Source organism: Schistosoma mansoni, chromosome W (genome assembly GCF_000237925.1).
Source record: "Schistosoma mansoni strain Puerto Rico chromosome W, complete genome".
Lineage (NCBI taxonomy): Eukaryota > Metazoa > Platyhelminthes > Trematoda > Strigeidida > Schistosomatidae > Schistosoma > Schistosoma mansoni.
In genome coordinates, this window is record NC_031502.1 from 22,810,902 (window position 1) to 22,835,924 (window position 25,023).

Genomic DNA, 25,023 nt, shown 5'->3' on the forward strand with positions numbered 1-25,023 from the left:
TATTTGGAACTCGTCAAATGGATGTACCTACATCACACGGCTGATGTTCATTCTGAAACTCGAACCCAGTACCATTCGCTTCAAACGTCATCGCATAGGATGCATATACGCCAGTAAGTGATTGATCAATTGCAGTCCTAAACATCAATATGAAGATTCAAATAAATAATATGAAATGAATTAAACTTTACTCCATTGCACAATCTATTGACTATCAGAGCTCAGCAATTAAGTAGATAACACAATGGTATTTGAAGATAATGACTTTACCGGGTTTGAGTTCCAGAGTGAATATCAACTCTCGGACGCAGATACATCTAGCTAATAAATCCCAAAGAGAACGAGACATACGTCGTGGATTCCACTTCTAACCACAACCTATCTCTTTTTGTAATGATTGTGACTTAATGACAATATTGAGACAATTCACGCAGGATAGACATATGTTAATAAGAGACTGACCAATTACAGTCCTAAACATCAATGGGAAGTTTCAAAAATGAATAAAATGAATAATAATAAGAGTTTTCAAGATAGTATTTGTCATAAATTGATCTTATTTGGAATATTATGAGAAATAAATGTCATCTGCAAGCTGTCTTGTCCTATTCGGGATTCCTCAGCAGTGCGCATCCACTCCCCTGCACCTGGGAATCGAACTCTGAACCCTCGGACGCGCGCATGAACGATTAGCCTCTAGGTATGCTCACTGGTTAGAAACCCCATGCTAGGATGAAACGACAGTCTAGTCCTTTCTGGTTTTCAGTGCTTGTCTAAATTGAATCAATTCATGATGTCAATGAAATTCAACAATCTCCATAGCCCCTTACCGACCTCACGAACTACCCATATGTTTTACTTCGTATGACTCCCATGTCGTATCTGTATGTGACTTTTTGTACATATTCTTTCAGCTCTAGTGATATATTATTCTATACATCCTCACTTATCTTTCGCATATTAACATAGTCAAGCACTTGAAAATTTCATCACTGGTCACTAAATCTGATTACAGTAAGGAAGTTTCAGTATAAATTGTGCATGGTATCCATTAAAACTGTAAATATTCAAAATGTGTTTTTTTTCATCAGTGGTTATCTGCCATTCATATTCAACCGTAAACGTTTTCTACCAGTTCCGCATGGCATAATATAGTCACCACTCATTTTTTAGATTTAGAACCAAAGTGAAAAATATGCCAATTATTTATTATTTATTTAAACACATAAATATTGGTACAAGGAAGCACCAGATATATATGCGCCTCACAAATCTCATTTGATTTGTGTAAAAGCTGAGATACTGCCCAGGTGCTCAAACTGAAGCAGGTCGTTTTCTTAGGGGGCCACACCCCGACTTTAGACCTAAAGGTCTGATCCACAAGGCAGTGGAGCATCGTGAGGAGATGCAGTCCCATGGTAGCCGGTGACAACAACTGGTTCGTACGTTATTTGTTCCTTCAGGATACTGGAGCCAGCCCATGTGCTCCATTGGTTTGGAATGAGGGTTTTCCAACTCCCCTAGGTGGACTCGCCGTGTCCACCAAACCGGCTAAAGCGCCGGACATTCACTTTTCATTCTCTCAATTTTGTAAACAACAGTAATGCCACGAGAAGGCAGTGATTAGGACTTCCCTGACAGAGGAAGTATACGCGTGGCCGTGTGAGAGCATTTGGAGAGGGATAGCGGACTCTCCCCACTCTCGGCCGTACCAGGGCACTTGGGGGCAAAAATATGCCAAAGACTGAGGTGTTTCTGATTAAATTTTACATATAATACATTTTGAACTGTTTACATAAACTTTAATGTATATTGAATAATAAATATATACAATTAGTCAATTTAAACAAAATATCAGAAGGGGTTTTGTGGAGATTTAGTATTTTCATAGTTGAAAGCGTGAGTCAATTGAAGCTAGTTCTAGTGAGAAGCAGTGATCAGTGAAGTTTAAACCACGTCTGTTGTGAGATATCAACTCACTGAAGACAATTGGTGAACGGTTGCTCAAATTTCGTGGATTGGTTGAACTTAGACATTAACAACGTTGGATGACGGCCAGCTCAGTGGTCTATCGGTTAAGTGCTCTGTCGCGAGACTGGTAGGTCCTGGGTTCGAATCTCGCGAGTGCGAGGTCATGGACGCACACTGCTGAGGAGTCCCATAATAGGACGAAACGGCCGTCCAGTGCTTCCAGGTTTCCCATGGTGGTCTAGCTTCAATTGACTCACGCTTTCAACTATTAGACAAAATAGGCAATCTAATGGCTTTAGCAGGCTACCAATCATAGTAAACTTTAAACACAGGGAAAAACAACTGATCCACTTTAGCACAGAATGTCAAGAATTAAGTAGTAATGAATCCTATAAAAGTCGGAAAAGGGAAACTAATGAATGAGTACATGTGTTCCATTTCAATTGCTTCCGAGTCATATAATCTAAGGTCTTTCACTATTCATTACATTAAGTGAGTGCTTCATGACCAGAACAACCTAAGCTTTCCTCTCCCCCCTCCCCCCCCATACAATTCATCCTGACAGTCTTTAACTACATGAACTTGTGTTATACTTTGTCGACCCATTGTAGCTTTATTCCAACTTACTCATATGCTAACAGCTATATCATGTTAAGGTAGACTTGACTTGACTATACGTAACAGATATCCTAACCACCTTAATTGATGATATATATCATAGTATAATACACAAGTTAAAAACATTGATTCTACTCCACTTGACTAAAATCTATAGAATCAAAACACTTTCAACTTGACCTTTATAAATCATCAATTTTATTTAGCGTTAACTTCGACCTGATTTATTTCTATTGTAGAATTAATCGGAAACATGACTTCGCTATGTAGTATTGTTTCTTACATTATGACTGACTGTCCTACATTTGACACGTCTATACCATGATGGTGCAGTATATTTGTCGTGGAAAACTATACAGTTTTTATGTAAACCAATAAGAATGACGGAGAACGAAACGTACTCTCCATCATGGATTATTATAATGTAAATAATAATTTCTGCTTCCTTTTGGTTGGTTACGAGGTATAGGATTGAAATTGTGAACGAGAGTGAATTTTATCCTCATCTAAATTATTGAATTGGATTGAACATAAAAATTCTGGTACTGGATTCGAACTTTGAAAACAGGATGAAAGTTCATCCAAATGAGGAATCCCAGATAGGACTATATAAGTGTCATATATATTCCAATCCTAGCTATAAATTAAATATACTCAATCTATAATTTAAATATCATTTTATTTCCCCCCCACACACAAACATTTCTTTATACAATTCACATATCCACAATATTCACTGTATTATATAGCTATTTATCAGTATGATATACAAGTATTGTTGCTGATAATTAATGAACTCACTAGTTTTCAGTTATTACTGACTAAGAGATTCTTATATGCAGTATTAATACCATATAAGTCCGTACACATGGATAACTGTCTCACATTCGACATGGAAGATAGTAGTCTAATATTGCTACATAGTTAGATACGAACACTACTGGATACTGGCTAAGTGGTTTACAGATTAAGTGGTCGCGTATGATATTGAAAGTCCTGGGTTCGATTCCCTATAGTAGACTCGTGGATGAGCGCTTCTGAGAAGTCCTATAAAAGGACGAAACAACTGTCCAGTCATTCTCGAATTTTAATGATGATCGAGCTACGAACGGTTCGTGGTTTAAGTTATGAAAGAAGGAAATCTCAAAATTATCAAATAAATTATATAATTCTCTATTGATGAACAATTAATTTGAAAAAAAGGAACGTTTTCCAAAATTGATTAGATATCCGTTGGAACCATACTATACAGACGAATTAAAATGGCTATATAAGTGATCTTGAGAAACTTCATCCAGCTACTGGTCGATCAAAATGCAGTTAACAAGAATAAGTTATTGCAGAAAACGTAAAATACTAAACAACAAATAAACTTTCATCATAATTAACAAACTTATGAAGATCCGAAATAGGTTAAGGAGTTAAAGTTAGAGATTAGGATTCGTACTAGAAGTTGAAATTAAGAGTTCGCGTTACAATAAAAGACTGTATTTTAGCCATATGAATGAATTACTTGGTCAGTTCTTTGATTTTAAATCGTTGAAACGTTTTAATTACTCTGAAAAGCTCATAAAGTTAAGATACTAAATACATCAGAAGGGGTTTTTTGTGGAGATTTTAGTAATTTTATAGTTGAAATCATGAGTCAATTGAAGCTAAACCACCATAGAAAACCTGGAAGCACTAGACGGCCGTTTCATCCTATTGTGGGACTCCTCAGCAGTCTAGCTTCAAATGACTTATGCTTTCAACTATAAAATTCCTTTACCACTACGGACAACCCTACTGATAATAATCATATGCTCACTAGTGACTGGCTCCAAGAGATATTTCCTGGAGTTCTAGTGAGAAGCAATGACCAGTGGAGTTCAACCGGGTCTGTTGTGAGATAGTAACTCAGTGAAGACAATGGTGGATGGTTGCTCAATTTCGTGGATTGGTTGGAGTTAGATATTAACACCAATGGATGTCGGCAGGCTCAGTGATCTAAAGTTTAAACATTAGCGCACGAGACCGATAGGTCCAGGGTTCGAATCTCGCGAGGCGGGATCATGGATGCGTACTAATGAGGAGTCCCACAATAGGACGATTTGGCCGTCCGGTGCTTCCAGGTTTTCCATGGTGGTCTAGTTTCAATTGATTCATGATTTCAACTATAAAATTACTAAATATATTTAAATTTTAATTGTTCTCTACTTTTTCCCACGAAAAGATTACCACTTTTCTAAGGTCAATTTTAGAATTACTCAAATTTGTTCTCATTCTTTATTTTAGTAACATTTACCAAGTTAATAGCATCTTTGTAGCTTAATATTGGTAGATCTTATTTTGCGTTAACTAGATAAAAAAAAATTCGTCACATATGAAAATTTTCCCAAACATCCAAGAGGCACTATCTTAAACATGATTGGTTCACCGGTAAAAAGTATCCCTCTATCCTCGTACCCTCCTTTTATCAAATGCAGATTTATATACTTAGCTCTGAGTCATAATGTTTGTCAAAAACTTCAAAATGCGACCCCAATCCTCAAAATCAAATAGATAAAGCGTTATTCAAACATATAATCGTATAGTATAATCTCCGATACTTCAAGAACAGCACAACCTCTCCTTATTATTAGTTGTACGAATTTATACTTGATAAAGTAATTGGTGAAACTTGAGAAAAACTCTCAAATAACTCATGAAATATATAAGGCCATACTTATAAACAACTCACTGAAGACATCTTTCAAGCTGATCAACCATTTCCGTAATGCATATTCGACTCTAAAGATAACCCAGGGCTAGGATAACCATCAACATTCTATATTAATGAAAATCTCAAATAGATGTCATATTTCATTCTTTCCAGAATAAGGGGAAATCATCGGTATATCAGTGAAATATTGAGGCATCTGAAGAGTATGACTCCTAAAGATTTTCATATATAATCAACTTACATTTACTATTTAATAAATATCCTAACGAATTTCATTGAAACTTATAAACTTAAACTGATTTCATCATCAATTCTTTCTATACTTATGTAACAATTCTTTTCATAATGCAAAAAAAAATCAATTCTTTAAACCATAAATAGTCGCCAATTTAAAGATGAATATAAGTTTCATTTCTATTTCACTATCTCTTTTATATACGTATATATACACTATCACCACTAACCTCCTATATTAGGGTTTATCATAGAAACTATATATTCCCGAACGGATCCTATAATAGTTTAACCTAGTAACGAGAAAGAAAATACCATCACCACCAACCAACCCCCCTTATATTAGGGTTTATCATAGAAACTGTATATTCCCGATCGGATTCTATAATAATTTAATCTAGTAACTATAAAGAAAATATCCTTTTTTTCCTTTTTATCTACTTATAAAGCATATAGACATTGAATATTGAACATGTATAAAAAAATTAATTATGATTAAAACAATAAAAAAAAGAGATTTTCTACTTATATTTCAATGAGTGTCACGTAATTTTTATGTATGATTATTATTATCTAGAATAAATAGATGTGCATAAATGTTCCCAAATGCCCTGGTAAGGCCGAGAGTGGGGACAGTTAGCTCCCCTTCTCGAAATGCTCTCACATGGCCACGCGAATATATAGCCTCTGCCAAGGAAGTCCTACTCACTGCCTTCTCGTGGCATTACTGTTGTTTACAAAATTGAGAGGATGAAAAGTGAATGTCCGGCGCTTTAGCCGGTTTGGTGGACACGGCGAGTCCACCTAGGGGAGTTGGAAAACCCTCATTCCAAACCAATGGAGCACATGGGCTGGCTCCAGTATCCTGAAGGAACAAATAACGTATGAACCAGTTGTTGTCACCGGCTACCATGGGACTGCATCTCCTCACGATGCTCCACTGCCTTGTGGATCAGACCTTTAGGTCTAAAGTCGGGGTATGGCCCCCTAAGAAAACGACCTGCTTCAGTTTGGGCACCCAGGCAGTATCACAGCCCTCACACAAATCAAATGAGATTTGTGAGGCGCATATATATCTGGTGCCCCCTTGTACCAATATTTGTGTTTACATGAATAATAATAAATAACAAATGTACATAAAATAATATTTATTTTCCAAAAAAATTATTCCATAGTTATGTTATAACTTGTTGCCTTGTACCATATCAATATATAACATAATGATACCGCCGATTAGAGTATAGTATCTTACCGACCGGACCAATGACACATAAACTTATACGAACAGTCTAAAGTCCTTATCGGTCCTCCTTTCTGCCTAGCCCTGACTGTTGAGTCCAGAACACCAATCTCAGTCTCCATATGAATCATATAATACAAACATACTGGATTTATATACAAATCAAACAGACCACATTGCACCATAAAATAAGAAACAACATTTGTAAAAGATCTAGCCAAAAATGGCTATGAATGTGGGGCGAAACTGACTGGGTCATAACTTAAGAATGGTAAATAGTATAATAATAGTCTATTAGTCAAAATAAAGCTTATAATAAGAAAAACATGAATATACATAGTTTAGTTAATTAACAATTACACAATAAAAATATATGTATAGTATTACACCATAAATGGATCCCAACAGTTACCATCCATTATTCTCGTTGAGATATAACAGCTAAACATTTGTTTGCCTATTTAATCATTAAAAAAGTTAGTAAAATAAGTTGAAATCATAATTGATTGATCACTGGGTGGTGATCAATCAATTATGATTTCAACTTATTTTACTAACTTTTTTAATGATTAAATAGGCAAACAAATGTTTAGCTGTTATATCTCAACGAGAATAATGGATGGTAACTGTTGGGATCCATTTATGGTGTAATACTATACATATATTTTTATTGTGTAATTGTTAATTAACTAAACTATGTATATTCATGTTTTTCTTATTATAAGCTTTATTTTGACTAATAGACTATTATTATACTATTTACCATTCTTAAGTTATGACCCAGTCAGTTTCGCCCCACATTCATAGCCATTTTTGGCTAGATCTTTTACAAATGTTGTTTCTTATTTTATGGTGCAATGTGGTCTGTTTGATTTGTATATAAATCCAGTATGTTTGTATTATATGATTCATATGGAGACTGAGATTGGTGTTCTGGACTCAACAGTCAGGGCTAGGCAGAAAGGAGGACCGATAAGGACTTTAGACTGTTCGTATAAGTTTATGTGTCATTGGTCCGGTCGGTAAGATACTATACTCTAATCGGCGGTATCATTATGTTATATATTGATATGGTACAAGGCAACAAGTTATAACATAACTATGGAATAATTTTTTTGGAAAATAAATATTATTTTATGTACATTTGTTATTTATTATTATTCATGTAAACACAAATATTGGTACAAGGGGGCACCAGATATATATGCGCCTCACAAATCTCATTTGATTTGTGTGAGGGCTGTGATACTGCCTGGGTGCCCAAACTGAAGCAGGTCGTTTTCTTAGGGGGCCATACCCCGACTTTAGACCTAAAGGTCTGATCCACAAGGCAGTGGAGCATCGTGAGGAGATGCAGTCCCATGGTAGCCGGTGACAACAACTGGTTCATACGTTATTTGTTCCTTCAGGATACTGGAGCCAGCCCATGTGCTCCATTGGTTTGGAATGAGGGTTTTCCAACTCCCCTAGGTGGACTCGCCGTGTCCACCAAACGCCAATATCCATCTTTGCTTACAATGCTTGTGAAATAAGGCTATATCAAGGTAATACGCACAGTATGCACATATGCCAATAAGAGACTGACCAGTTGCAGTCCTAACACATCGATGGGAAGATTCAAACAAACAATACTAAGTGAATTCATAAATCAAGATAGTTAGTAAATTGTAAATGTATTTTTCATGTCAAATTAAATCTACATTTAACTATTTGTTTCTTCTTTACTTACATTGAGTTGTATGTGTTTGTGTATTTGGTATATGGATAAGAAATAAACAATGTTGTAATTAATTAGAGATAACTCACAACTGTATATATATATATGATTTATCATTAAATAGTGGCTAACAAGTTACAGTGAAAAACATTGTATTACAATCAAAGAAACTCACCAGACATCATTAAGGAAGAAATACATTTTAGAGAAAATAAACCAGTCCGGCGATATTAAATTACTGAGCCTGTATAATTGTATACACGATTGACGGATACGAAGGGTTGTGCAAGATCATGGATTGATTGAAGCTAGACATTACCACTGTTGGATGACGGCTGTGGTTAGGCGTTTGTGCACGAAACCTAAGGTCCTAGATTCGAGTCCCACGCGCGGAAATCTGGATGAGAAGTGCTGAGTAGTCCCATACTAGGACGAAACAGCCATCCAGTGATTCCAGTTTTCCAATGGTGATCTAGCTTAGATAAACTCATGAATTCAACTTTGAGGATACGAACGTGTAGAATTGACTTTTGAGGCTTAATTGGTTTTAACGGATACTAATAAGCTGTTTCTATTCTACAATGGAAGAAAACTGTCAGCTAGTAACATATATTCAATCTAACTGTTAGACTTACAAACAGGACGAGGGAACCCCAATCGATTCGCCTATATCATAACATAATAGGGACAGTAAAGCTAAGACTTGAAGCTACAGTCCAGTCAAACATTTAACTAAAGATTTTGATACGCTCTGTAGATAACATATTTGTTATCCTTCTGTATTGTTTCGAAACAGAACAAAGTACGGCAATCTCGAAATTACGAACGATTGGGAAATTCGTACAAAACAAATGAGACCTGTGTGAACTAGAAAGATTGGGAGACAAATACGCTACAACAATTCAACATTAGTAATTCCCAAACGAATGAAAAAAGACTGAGCTTCCAGGATGGCTTTCATATTAGCAACAGAACTCAGAATTGTGATAAAATAACTCTGTCTATACAGCAACAAGAATAATTTTAAGGCAAATCACAAAAATAGCAAATTACAAGCGGGAACAATCAATCATATAACTGAAAGTCACTAGGGCAATCAATATTAGAGGGTATTGCAGTTACTCAAACATATGAAGACTAAACTTTCTGAAAAAAAGAAACTAGATAATCTAAAGTCCTCACAGCACCTCTGAAGAGATTAACTCGAAATCACTAATAAGTTGGTTAATACCACATTCGATGACATCAACTTTACAAAAGAAGAATCAGGAAATGAAATCTCACTCTCGGATTTCTTAATCTATAAGGCAAACACAGAAATACTGGAATCATGAAGCCAAGTTACATAGAACAAAAATTAAATTACAACATGAACAACCGAACAGCTAACAACAAATGTTGTATGTAGTCAAAACTCAAGACAGCACTGTTAACCTACTACAAGTTGAGTACACTAATTTCATGTCCACCTACCGTAAAAAATGGAAACCCAATGGCTTCAGCAAATTGACATACCACTAGGAGATCACTTCCGGAAATCAGAAAACAAAACGTCTTACCATATGTAGAAAACATTGCAGACCTTTCGGTATCAATTTCGCAAACAAACTAACATATTTATTTGATTCCATCCCACTCAGAAGAAAACACAGGTCAAAGAAATGTATTGTTACCTACAGAACAAATTGTACTAACTGTGAGACGCAGTAAACGATCCCTTTACCTAAGTACACACAAACGCAGATTGAAAGTGGGAAGACACGATATGCTGTCGCTTATTTCAATGCACCCACAAAACCATGGAAAAAAGTACAACTGGGAAAATATCGAAATTCGTAAATTCCAATAGCATTGCTTCGTATCAATATAAATATCCAACACAGATAAACATAATACGCACGAAATTACGACTGTAACTAGTGGACATGACAATTTTCAGTGAAAGTGATAAACTACTTATGAGTAAACAAAACATTCCAATAGCAATTTCGCACAAGACTCAGGAATTTCACAAATTCATCTATTCAAGTTTAAACTACACTATTCTATGTGAGGCCTATTGACACTATCCAAAGGAATAAAGTGGACCTGAACCTTAAATCCAACCATTAAAAGTTAAATACACCAGTAATAAATCACCGATGCATGCGTTGAAATTGCTGAACAAAGGCCAGCACGGTTATCACGGTCCGTCTACATGGAAACGTCTACATGGAAACAAGTCAATGAACAACATTTAAATTCATCATTATTAAATTATAAACCTAATTACTGAATAATTGAACCACATTGAACAGGCGAATATATTGAATAAGTAACATCTATCTGAAAAAGAGTACCATTAACAACATAACATGCTTTTTATTCAAACCGTGCAATAGTCTCACATCATATATATTACCAATACCATACACAGTACTACTACTACCGAAATAGTGATAATACCACCCTCACAAAACTCCAAATGGGTTTAAAATTAAAAAGATAAGAAATCAAAGAGAGAAAGATAAATTGGCTTAGTTGCCGTGACAACTATCATAAACCCTTCATCATTCATATCATAAAGATTACATAACAAAATTAAGAAATATATATGGTAAATTAAAGAGACTTCTTCAGATTGAAAAATAAATTATACAATACAATTAAACAAAAGAAAAAGCCAAGAAATGAATAGTTATAGTATACAAGCAAGATAAGTGACCTTGATCATTAACCAAACAAAAAAAAGGATTAGGAGAATTTAAATTTTCAAGTTAAATCTAAGAATTTTTACGACTTCTTCGATTGTAACCATTATTTTCAGATTTGGAATCATGTCGTACAACGGATTCTTTAGCTAGTGTTGTCCTAGAATTACCACCACCAGTTGTAGTAGACCAACTGTCATTGTCAATTGATCCCCATCCATGATCATTGCTTAAATCCCAATCACAGGTTTCATTATTATTCCAGTTAGTATTCGACAATGAAGCGCCTAAACAACAATATGAAATAGATATTTGTTTATTTAATATTGTCAATAACTGACACTGAAAATTCAAGTAATCTTGTATGACATAAATCGACAAAAACTGCTAAGGCAACTCCATACAGAAAAGATCCCTAAGTGTATGTGATGGTGAAGTTCCTGTAAAATATGTATACAAACCTGGCAACAGCAAAAAGTTAGAATTACGCGGTAATAGTTGTGCGATGAGAATCAGACATAGTCGTGTATAAAATAGTTGAGTAGTGTTTTCGCCTCGTCAAGAGACACTAAAAGCTCTTCTGTGAAACCACCTATGTTCCCTTTTTCTTTAATTGCGTGTGTTAGGAGGAATACGAATAAAACGCTATGGTTGTAGCTGACAATAGCTGCTATCTTCAAGTAATAGTCCGGTTTGCTCATCGTAATGAACCAATCGAGATAGACTAACTTGAACGCTTGTTCTTTTAGGATCCTACCATCCCAGGCAGGTCGGTTGGAGATCGGTAAGACTAAAATTAGAAAATTCAAGTTCGAGGATGAAGTCATATTGCTGACTGCACAGGGGTGTGACAGAATTAAGGTGTTTTCGTTAGGCAATAGGAATCTGCGGCGAGGTTGCTTCCTGACAACAGGAGGCAGAAATGTTAAACCTCACCTTACCATACAGATTATTTTCCGATAATAAGACAGTTTGCAGTGCGAAGCTAACACACATTACAAACTTGTCACGAAAAGGTCGTATTATCGACTATGAGAAGTTGTCCCTTGAGATCTAGAGTCGCGTCCCCGAATCAGTGACCTACAGGCTAATTTACTCCAATTCGACATCACACTCTATCATTTTTATTTTCTGTTCAAATTCCAAATATAACCACATTATTATATCTCATAGAAAATATATTCATCCAACTAGTAGTCTTTTCGGTCATCTCTAATCATTCGGTGACTTCTGTCAATAAGACAGTCTCGTAACTAAGCATCACTCGGCCACACATCATATCAATGTGTTCACCTATAAATAACCATTCTACACAGTGATTTTAACAATTGAAATCCTGTTTCATTAATCTTCGAAAACCTCGTCCATAACACACAGTCGCATACAAAACATTTTTGATTTTGAAGGTGGACGAAAAAGCATTACCTTTTCCTTCACTTGTATTAAACGAATCGGTTCCATGTTGTAGGTGTCGATCAAGAAACATTGAACTGGAACGATCTTGTTCACGATTACTAGCAGAGAATGATTAAAAGAAATATAAGAATTCAAGTAGATCTATAATTTCTGATCAAGATATATATGAATATCAATTGACGTCAATCTAAGTCACTGATCGATATCAACTGACGAACTTGTTACATCTGGATGGAGTGAGAGGGGAGAATAGTTGGGTAAGAGAGAACTTATAGAACCCGTTCATGAAGATATATATATTGGCTTCTATTTATTAAATACTTGAATCCTGGCATTTTTATATTGCTTTTATTATAAGCTTTCATTCAGGAACTATTGTAATACGATTTAATGTTCATAATTAATAATTAACTATACACTTATTGTTTAGTTTTATAAAGCATATGATTAAGTTGTGTACAAATTAAGATGCCTTATTTGTGACACATTGTGAACCAGTAATTGATCTATGTAATTCTATGAGCTTTGATTTCATGACAACCATACAACAATAGAAGGTAAGTCTGATTGACATCTTCATATCCTGATTGCTTACTGGGGATTAAAAAAGCCGCTTAGATCAGTGAAGAGTAAGTATTCCTAGTTATTGTTCATGGTCACATGTTATTAGTTCAAAAGAGAACATATTACTAGTGGATTCGATAATATAATGATCTGATTTAATGGATATAAAAAATATTGAACTATCGAAGACTAAATAATACTGAAGGAAGTTGCCACATCTTAAACTTTGGACTCCCCACAACAGTCCAAACCCATAATTCACACCAGGATACAAACCAAAGAAAATTGAATATATGAAACAAAATAAGATGAATAATTATGTCAACAAACGATTCAAAAATAAACCACTGGAATTCACCAACAACTATTCATCATTAATAGAAATAATTTATACTGGTCAATTACGTAATACAATCAGTAGTAGTATTATGCGTAATTGATTTAACTTCAGTATAGGGTTGTGGAGATTGTTAATTTTTTGATTGAGATCATGAACCGATCGATGTTAGACTACTATTGAAAAACTGGAAGCATTGAACTCCTCAGTAGTGTGCATTCACGATCCCGCAAGCAGGATTCGAACTTCATTAGTGTGAGGTGAATTGCATATAATGACGATATATTCATTAGAGTGATTATTCAGTTGAGGCAGACAAACCGTTTGAACCTAATCAATTCCACTATAATGGTTTTTGTCGCCCTCTAAAAATTCTTATAACCGAATGCTTGACTCAGTTTCCTAAGCTCTTTTAGTAACTCGTAAGTTAAATCTACACGGCAACTTGGACACGAGAGAAAAAGAGTGAAATATGGGAGGAACACTTTACTCCAAAGTTAGTTTATATACAGAAAATCTAGGGTATTTATAGCATTTTAGACAGCCTTTAGCTTCTGGAAAGTTCTGAAATCCCTTCTAAACATAGTAACAGGATAGGTAATCATCCAATCAGAAATGTCACACGTAACTTTTCACTTTCTAGATGTTTCTAAGAAACTTCTATTGAATGTTGATTGGATAACTAGTTTAACAGAGGTCTATACAGATGTTTCATTTATTGGAAACACTTAAAAGTCATGCGTTCAATTGATTTTAGTACACAGTAAGAAATATCTTAACAGTAAAAAGTAATATTTTCCTATTTCCACACAGTCTATGACTATCAACAAATTAGTTATTAGTTATAGAATGAAGACGATTCTTCACATGTATTCATACCAAATCGATATTGATAGAAACACTGAGAAACCTATACATACACTAAATCTTGAAGAAAATAATAGCAAGTATTAAATAATACACAGTCTAATAGTCTCCTATAATTACATAATGTCCTAGTGAATTAAATACTACCTAACTATTAAATAGTAGAAAGTTAAACGTCTGAATCCATAATCTATCAATTTACTCACTATAATGCATTAAACAGATAGATATTGATGTGTTGGACTGAGACTCGTATACTACTATCATATTTATGATGACAGCAGACTGTACTGGAGTAGATATAGTGTAAAATCCAACTTAGAACTAAATAGTCAGTATGGGATTTTGGAGATTGTTGAATTTCAGTGAAGTCAGTAACCGATAAAAGTTAGACTTGTACACCATTGGATCTCGGCTTAGTGATCTAGAGGTTAAGCGTCTGCACGTGAGATCGAAGGTTCTAGGTTCGATTCATGGTCGTAGGGTAGTGAAAGCCCATTGCTAAGGAGTCTCATACTAGAACGAAACGGCAGTCTAGTGCTAATGGTTGTCTAAATTAAATTGGTTCGTGAAACTAATGAAAATTATAACTAAGTAGTTGTTCGCCGAGTGTTTGTAAAAGATAATCAGTGGGTTGAAACAGAGTAAAAGGTGGCCAAAATTACAACGTGACACTACTCCATGAAGTTATTGACTGTTAGATTGAGTCGTGGTGATACATACAGACTACCTGATTGAGATTCACATGATTATCGTGATCAATCGTTGGAAAAATTGGAAGGTATAACTCGAAACCAGTCACAATGTCACAGATGCATTCATTCTGCCTTAAAATACTTAAACCTTTTATACCACAAATTTATTCTTTCCGTTCGAATTATTTTTTCTTATTATTTATTATTTAAACACATAAATATTGGTACAAGGAAGCACCAGATACATATGCGCCGCACAAATCTCATTCGATTTGCTTGAGGGCTGTGATACTGTCCAGGTGCCCAGACTGAAGCAGGTGGTTTTCTTAGGGGGCCACACCCAGAGCCTTTGACCGAAAGATCTGACCCACAAGGCAGTGGAGCATCGTGAGGAGATGCAGTTCCATGGTAGCCGGTGATCAACGATTGATTCGTACGCCATTCGTTCCTTCAGGATAATGGAGCCCATGTGCACCATTGGTTTGGAATCAGGGTTTTCCAACTCCCCTAGGTGGATCCTCCACATCCACCAACCCGGTTAAAGCGCCGGACATTCGCTTTTCGTCCTCTCAATTTCGTAAACAACACCCGTGATGCGAGAAGTCAGTGAGTAGGACTTCCCTAGCAGAGGCTATATATTCGCTGGCCATGTGAGAGCATTTCGAGAGGGAGAGCGGACTCTCCCCACTCTCGGCCGTACCAGTACCACTGGTACTGTCGTTGCTACTAATCTGGTACGTTTCTATAATTTTGCTTTATAATATTGGTGTGACAACTTGAACTGATGTACATGTATCAAATTCTATATTGATTGTCATTGTATGACTGATTTTCATAACCAATCGAGCAACGCTCTTAATTGTACTCAAAATAGATCGATGGTATCCACACTCACCTATGCTTTTAAGTGATGACATTCACATTCGAGTGTACATACATGAATTAGATCGTTAAAACCTACCTGTAGAGAGTAGACCCATATGATTTGTCAGAATTTCCGTTAGACAAATCTGATTCAGGATTACTAGTCCAATATGATTCAAAACTTCGAATTCCTTGCATTTTCACTGTTTGCAACTAGAAAAGTGTATAAAACATTTATTTTAAAACCAGAACATAATTAACCTGGATCTAATGAAATATTTCAAAAAAACTCATTGACAATACATAAATCATTAAAACTGTTTTTAGAAAACACATGATTGATCGTAAGATGAGGTTACATTAAAAATTTTATAACGCACATTGCCGTCAATCACCTTTGTTAATACAGAAAGGTTTTTGAACTAGTCCCTGCTTACAAGGTTTTCATTCGGTTGAATGGACTGAAATTTTCGGAATTAAAATATTTTGATCAATTTCTCCACCAACAATATGCACTATTTCCGACGTTAGGTGGCTAATGGTCCTAATAACTCGGTGGCAATGTCCTTAACTGCAAAATCATTGTTGATAAGTGCCGATTATCACAAAACTTAAGTTTAGAGTTTCTTCTTGATTACGTCCAACTACTGAATATCAGATCATTGTGTGAGTAATATTACTGAGTCACTTGGGCGCTGAAACTATACGACGACGACGACCTTGAGTGACTCGGAAGTGACCTAGAAAAAGCGGACCAGAGATCGTTCTTCAGTCGTAGTTATATTGGGTTAACGTAATTATTTCGGTCACCAGTTGTAAAGTCGACTAAGTGATTATCATGAACAATGATTAGATGGTTATCTTGTGACACAGGCATACGTTCTCCAACAACCCATATAATAAATGCTAATCACCGGTTGCCTATACTACACCAATAAATTTTCTCTATCGGTTAGGTCATAATGAACAAGGAACATAAGATGATTCTATAAACACTTGACCATTCCCTGAATTACATTAATTACGTCCGAGTAATGATCATTTCGGATCATATCGACAACAGGAGTAAATGTTTCCCTTAATTTGGTATTCAATCGATGTCATATTTACTAAATGGTTGTACATCGGATACTTTGGATGTCTTAAGAACTAAATAGAAGTTATTTTACTAAACCTTAATAGGCTACAAACTAGCTATCATCGAGTTTGCTTGATTTTAATTTCGTGAGAACAATTAAAATTTGTTATCTTCAAACTGATTGGTTTTTCAGTAATATTTTAAGTGTTTTACCATTTAAGTTAGTCTTTTTACAATAGGTGTAACTTACAGTTTCATGTATATATCAGCATTTAGATATGATTAAGTAACACTTAATAGCATGAATAACGAAAAATACTGAACATTAACAAACTAAAGTCTGTTCACTTTTAATCGTTTGACCGATAACGACACTGAAGATCTTAGGTTCAATTAACGGTCCCAGAGTCGTGGACGCCCACTGCTGAGGGGCCCCACACTAGGACGAAATGGCTACCATCCAGTGCTTTCAGGTTCTGAGTAGTGATCTAGCTAAGAAAAGTTCGTGATTTCAAATGAGAAAAGGAGGCACAAATTTACTCTATTTTTACAATCCGTAGTTAAAATTATCGACCTATGATTAACGAAGAAGTATACAATCGACTTTTTAGCTTAATGGTAAAGGTGATTTTCAAGTTATCATGAAAGATACAACTTTATGACCTAAAAGGGACTAAAATAATAAAGTCATACACACACACACACACATCCTGACCTTACAACACGTGCATATTAATAAAACAGATTATTTACTAACCTTTGAGGTGACAGTATCAACACCTTTTGATAATGAATCCAAAATATTGCTATCTTTAACCTTTTTTCAAAAACAAAATAGTCAACAAAAAGTGGACAACATTGATTATTTGACAACGATGATGACGATGACTACAATTACAATAACAACAACAGTGTTATTAAAACGGAAAACATTCAAAAACATCAGTAGTTTTGATGGTCAACTTATTGAGTTTGTATTATTTCCCTGTGGTTATTATTTCACATTAGTTTTGAAAGTATGATTTAGTAAGTAACTAAATATACACATTTGAATACATGAAGGCACATAGAAATGTACAGTTTTGTATCAAGGTTACTGAACAAAAGTTATTTTATTTATTTTACTATTCATTTGAACACACAAGGGGGTACCAAATATAAATATGCGCCACACAATAACAATGATGCCGGTAGTGGTTATCACTGATTTGTGTGAGGGCCGTGATACTACCCAGGTGCCCAAACCGAAGCAGTTGGCTTGCCTAGGGAGCCACACCCCGAACCTTCAACCTAAAGGTCTAATCCACAAGGCAGTGAGGTAACGTCAGGAGATGCAGTCCCATGATAGCCGGTGACCAACAATAAGTCCACACACCATTTGTTCCTTCAGGATACTGGAGCTCATGTGCACCATTGGTTTGGAATCAGGGTTTTCTAACCCACCTAGGTTAAAGCTTCAGACATTCGCTTTTCGTTCTCTCAATTTTGTAAACAACACCCCAACCGTGAGAAGGCAGTGTAAACAATAGTACACCTTAACTAGTTAATTTAATAGACGAAAAAACATTTGAATCTTAGAACAAGTTATTTACTCTTTCATAAAATATTATTACAAAAAACTGTTATACAGAAATTGACAAACAAACATTTGTTTTGCATAAAAGATATTCAACAACGTACAAACTAGTACGTATCACTTGTAGCTCAATCATTTATACACTTGAAATTTAATCCTTGTTACACAGATTTTAATTTTATAACTAAAGTTTAAACAGTAAGGTAGTATGGTAAATTTACATTCATTGACTATAGATCCACAACTTGACGCACTAGACCAGAAAAGGACAACTTAACCAAGCTATGGTAATTATTTCCTTGCTTTATTTATTTTCGCCTGGTCAGTCAGTCAGTCAGCTACAACGTAGGACCAGGCACATATATGCAACGGTCCAAGTTGCCATATCTCGTTAGCACAACAAAATGAACACATAATTCATAGAAATAGTTAATTTAGTGGTGGTAGTATATAAAGGATAGGTTGTATATAAGGATATAGTATAGGAAGGAAGAACGTTATGAAGCAATTTTAATCTTAAGGTTTAAGGGAAGACAACGAGTGTATACACCTACGCCATTGTGATCGATTCTGAGCCATGTCACACAGAGTCTCCAACCACTGGTTACGATAGTCACACGGACCCCGACCAAGTATTCTGCATCCACCAACATGGCGCAGATAAGAACATAGTGACTTCAAGCTCTGATGCCACGTTTTGGTTTGGCCACCCCTAACTCTCTTCCAACCATCCCCAATACTAGTCAGCATAGCGCGTCGTGGTAATCGGTGTTCAGTCATACGTAACAAGTGGCCCAACCATCTCAGTCGATGAAGACTCATCACCTCATCAACTGATTTACCATCATTCCCTAATACCCTGTGTCTAACCTCACTATTACTTACCCGGTGATCCCAGCAGATGCGAACAATATTTCTAAGGCATCTGTGGTCAAATACTAGTAACTTACGAGTATCTTCTCCTCTTAATGAACAAATATTGAAATGTCAAGTATACAAATCTATACTTGATAATTCAATTAAGAAGTAATGAGACAAATGTATTACGTTATGTTCATCATTTGTATGCTATTTTGCCGATTAATTCTTTGTCCCACTATTAGATGAATGATACATGAAAATATGACAACAAAAGAACTTTTAAACAGTAACAACGACAATATAGAATATGAAGTGTACAATAAACAAACTAGACTAAAGGTTATAATTGGGAAATTAAAAAGCATCCAAAAAAATATTTGTGAACAACAATGTTGATCGAATTGACGTTAGTGTGTTACTCACTTGTATACGGGTTGGCGTGTGTGTGTGTACTGCGTACTGTAAACTATGAAGTCATATTAAGCAGAGATGGATAGTGGCTAGCAGTGGAATCCAGGACGCGCGTTTCGTCTTATTTGGGACCCGTCAACTGGATGTACCTGCATTTCACAGTTTGTGTTCACTCTGGGACTCAATTGATTTAATAACATTTGAGTTCTACTAAAAATCAATATATTTATTAATAGAGTATTTGTAAACTGACTTATCATTATTATTCTGGGACTCGAACCCAGTACCCTCGCTTCAAACGCCATCGCGTTATCCACTCGGCCACTGCTAGCCATTATCCATCTTTGCTTACCATGCTTGTGAATTAAGGCTATATTGAGGCGATACGCACAGTATGCACATATGCCAATTAGAGACTGACCAGTTGCAGTCCTAACACATTGATGGGAAGATTCAAACGAACATTACTAAATGAATTTATGGAATCATCTTATTATGTATTAAACAATATAATTTTATGAAACTTCTTCAGGATAAATCTTTTTTTTTATTAATATATAACTCACTTTTTCTTGAACGGATTGAGTTAATTCTTTGGTTTTTTGTGTTGCTTGAGATGCTAATTGACTGGTACATTTAGCAGCTACTGAAGCCACTTGACTAACCATTGCCCAACCCTAAATTGACGAATTCAAAATAAAATAAACAAGTTTATGAATAAAATATATATAGAATTATTTTATTTCAAAAATTAGAATCCAGTATTGTTATGCCTTTCACTTGTTTGTTTGTTTGTTTGTTGCTTATTGTTTCATTGGTCCTTTAGTTACAATGTACTGTTTTTATCGTTGCTGGTAGGGGGGTTTCCATCGGCCTTGTTTAGATCTTAGTGTATGTATTGTGTATTGATAATATTTACAAAAGCATTGTAAATATATACTTACATACAATGGCTAAATACGCTTATTGCTCCTTCTTTACAGCTTCAATAAATTTCACGGTTTACGGATGATCTCCCCTTCCCCACTCCGATTAGTTGTGGTTAATTATGGAAGATTAAAAAGTTATACATCTTTTATTGACTACAGTATCTACTGTTTTGGTTATAATCTGCTGTTATTTTGATTAAGTATTAAACAACAAAATAACACAATAAGAGGTTTTTGAAAATGGTTGAACTTCATAGTTTATACTACAGATCGATATTAACTAAGGTGTCATTATAACAGGATGAAACAACTATCCACTGTTTCGTGATTTCCAGTGGTTGTCTAGGTTAATAATAATTATGTATTCACTAAAGTAATTCCTAGATTTCTAGTGAGACGCTGTGAACAATGGAGTGGATGAGGGCTGGAGGCAGTTACTCACTAATGGGATTGGGAAATTAGCGAATAATATTGCATAGTGATTGAAGTTAAACATGCAAACCACTGGATCCTGAATGAATGCTCTCAAGATGAAGCGCTAGTCATAAGGGTCTCCGGTTCGACACTTTATGAGGTCGTGGATGCCCACAGTTGAGAATTCTCACGCTAGGGCTAAACACTTATCCATCGCTTCCTGATTTTTAGTACCAGGCTGATTAAGATCACTTTGTAATGTGAACTATGAAACAAAATAATGGCTTTCAATACAAATCAGTGAAAAAAATTGTCAGAAACAACAAACATCAAATAGCATATTATAGTAGTACGTGAAAACTAAGTAAATAAAACGGAGGAATCAGAAATGTAAGCTTTCGAAACGGCATCACAATTACAAAAAGTAACGCAGCAACTTACTGTTAAAATTAATATAATTACTCTCCTGAGTATCTTTTAGATATTACATTGGACTACTCAATAGTAATAAGTAGTCTAGACTACATTAAGTGGTTTCTATGGCTTAATTATTGAAGCGAATGCCATCATGTTACTGCAACAAATCATTTATACTTCCATATCAACAGTTTGATGTACAATTTGATTTACAATAACATTTTCTTTTTCTTACCGCTTATATTTTTGTGATACGATGTGTATCATGAACGGTGTCTAATTTTTTTGGAACGTAAATCATTATCTTCGAAAATTGATGATGTTGTAATTATATATACAAAGAACAGTGGAGCATTTTCAAATTACTAGACTCATCTTTAATTGTACTCTTTACAACACAGACTATATCCAGATATCTAATAGTCTGATGTGTGTAAATTCTCAATTTTTATTCCGCCCTCCATAATAAACAAATTTAGTCTTTTGGTTCCAGGACTCTTACACAAAACTCGGTCAGTGGAGTTAGAATCTGTGTTATTTATTTATTTAAACACATAAATATTGGTACAAGGAAGCACCAGATACATATGCGCCGCACAAATCTCATTCGATTTGTGTGAGGGCTGTGATACTGTCCAGGTGCCCAGACTGAAGCAGGTGGTTTTCTTAGGGGGCCACACCCAGAGCCTTTCACCTAAAGGTCTGATCCACAAGGCAGTGGAGCATCGTGAGGAGATGCAGTTCCATGGTAGCCGGTGACCAACAGTTGGTTCATACGCCATTCGTTCCTTCAGGATAATGGAGCCCATGTGCACCATTGGTTTGGAATCAGGGTTTTCCAACTCCCCTAGGTGGATCCTCCACATCCACCAACCCGGTTAAAGCGCCGGACATTCGCTTTTCGTCCTCTCACTTTTGTGAACAACACCCCCGCCACGAGAAGGCAGTGAGTAGGACTTCCCTAGCAGAGGCTATACATTCGCGTGGCCATATGAGAGCATTTCGAGAGGGAGAGCAGACTCTCCCCACTCTCGGCCGTACCAGGGCATTTGGGGGCTAGAATCTGTGTAAGAACGATACATTTGATACTTGATATATTGCTAATAAACAGTGGAAATAAACCTAGTTGAGGTCAGTCAGCTGGTTAAGATCAACGTAGAGACTGGTATACACATGTTTATCAATCGAATTGCCATACCACTTAAGCACAGAGAAATTAATTTTTCAAAACAAATGTCAAAGTAGTAGAAGTACCAACAGTATTAGTGACAGTAGAGAACATTATGCATAAACGATATGATTTGAGAATAATGAACTACATAGCGGGAAGATAGTACAAAACAATGTTGAAATTCAAGATTGATAGGTAATATAAAGAGTAAATGCATTCTCATTATTGTGATCGATTTTGAGCAATATTATCCCAAGCTCCTAACAATCGATCACAATAGTCACGTAGACCACAATCAGGTAGTTTGCACCTACCAACAAAGCTGACTCTTACATTCAATGACTTCATGGACTAATGCCACACCTTGGTTCGGCTTCCACTAAGCTTTCTTCCAAATTACTCCTACACAACAAATAATGTGAACACGTAATATATGTCCCAACCATTTTAGCCAATAAAGATTCACAGCCTCACCAACTAATTTCCCACCTTTATCTAGTATCTCCTGCTTAATTTCAGTGTTGTACACACTTGATGGTTTCAATGTACGCGAGCAACGTTTTGAAAGCATATATGACCAAATGTTAGTAGCCTATCCTTTATTTTTAAAGGTCACATTCCGTAGAAATAAACTAGAACAGAGCGAACTGCTGACCAGTAGACTCGTCCTTTGGTTACCAAATAGATATCTCGTGTCCCGATTTCTCCTGATATCAATCCACCAGGGCTGATAAAACTTTCAAGATAAGTGACGTATTCGATGAGTCTAACTGCTTCACATCCGAACCTTAGTGTAGTTGAGGTGCTGATACCGACAGGTCCTAGAGGGAAAATTTGCATTTTAAGACAAAAACGCAACGCAAATTCTCTGGCATTGTTGTTCAATGAGATTAGAAGACTTTGCATTTTGCCATCATCCATACCAAATAAAACTGTCATCCGCGTATCCTAGGTCACATCCGAAGTGATGATTGTAGCTTGGTATTAGAAACTTGAGCTTCATAAATGAGTTAATACAAGATTAATGATGAAATGCACAAACAACTTACTGACTGCCATGAGTATTTGTCATTTCTTTCAGGTACTAATGAATAATGCCTAGACGAAGAATTTGTATATTTACCATTATCATCCATGAATTTAGAGCTAAAATATAAGAAAGTCAATAAGATATTTAAGAAATGGAATTGGCAAAAGACAAATAAACTATTAGGAAAAAAGTAGTTATCCCACAACTTGGTGGTATTTCATATGCCTGTTAAGACAATCATAACTAGTGATATCATTGCCATTGATATCACTGCCTTCTCGTGGCACTACTGTTGTTTACGAAAGTGAGAGGACGAAAAGCGAATGTCCGGCGCTTTAACCGGGTTGGTGGACACGGAGGGTCCACCTAGGGGAGTTGGAAAACCTTGATTCCAAACCAATGGTGCACATGGGCTCCAGTATCCTGATGGAACGAATGGCGAATGAACTTGCTGTTGGTCACCGGCTACCATGGAACTGCATCTCCTCACGATGCTCCACTGCCTTGTGGATCAGACCTTTAGGTGAAAGGCTCTGGGTGTGGCCCCCTAAGAAAACCACCTGCTTCGGTTTGGGCACCCGGGCAGTATCACAGCCCACACACAAATAAATGAAATGATGAATTCTATTGACGAAAGTATTCTCGCTCATACTAAAAGCAAGACAATTTACACGATTATTATTATTACCATTATTATTATTATTATTATTATTATTATTTACTACGTCGCTTTTTCACTCCCTTTATTCCCAAATTGTGTATCCTTCCTTTCCAACTTATGCAGTAGCTCGCCCATGGTGGAAACTATGTCCTATCTAAACGATCTCCAGTCACTGTCTGGTTGAAAGTGAATGCTTCCACCGATTACGAATACTGAAGCAGTCTTTCTGAAACCACGTGCGCCGTTCAAGCTGGCTTCCTTCAACGTTCGCACACTAATGCAGATCGGACAACAGATGGGGCTGGCTATGTTTTTAGAAAGTCTTAATGTTGATGTTTACTGTCTATCCGAGACCCGTATTCAAGACTCTAGTGAAGTACTACAAATTCGCTCTCCATCTGTCGCTTCGAAAAGCCTGTTTCACGTGCGCTTATCCGGGGACTCTGTGGCATCTTCGTCTGGTCTTGCTGGCGTTGGTGTTGCACTAAGCGCTAGAGCTGAGGCAGCACTAATCGATTGGATCCCCATTAACAGTCGGTTATGTGCTGTTAGATTAGAAAG

General features: G+C 36.0%; 1 protein-coding gene across 1 annotated transcript in view; it reads right to left on the reverse strand.

Moving 5' to 3' along the window:
- Nucleotides 1–10,771: 10,771 nt before the first annotated feature.
- The window catches only part of Smp_152370 (putative arf gtpase-activating protein), a 24,599-nt gene continuing 10,347 nt past the window's right edge, over nucleotides 10,772–25,023 (reverse strand). Inside the window, exons 5-10 of the mRNA XM_018789005.1 lie at nucleotides 23,821–23,917; nucleotides 20,407–20,517; nucleotides 17,750–17,809; nucleotides 16,012–16,127; nucleotides 12,597–12,685; nucleotides 10,772–11,458 (exon numbers count right to left, since the gene is read on the reverse strand). Coding sequence (XP_018654492.1) covers nucleotides 11,244–11,458; nucleotides 12,597–12,685; nucleotides 16,012–16,127; nucleotides 17,750–17,809; nucleotides 20,407–20,517; nucleotides 23,821–23,917 — 688 coding nt within the window. The 3' untranslated portion in view covers nucleotides 10,772–11,243. The remainder of the gene's footprint in view (nucleotides 11,459–12,596; nucleotides 12,686–16,011; nucleotides 16,128–17,749; nucleotides 17,810–20,406; nucleotides 20,518–23,820; nucleotides 23,918–25,023) is intronic.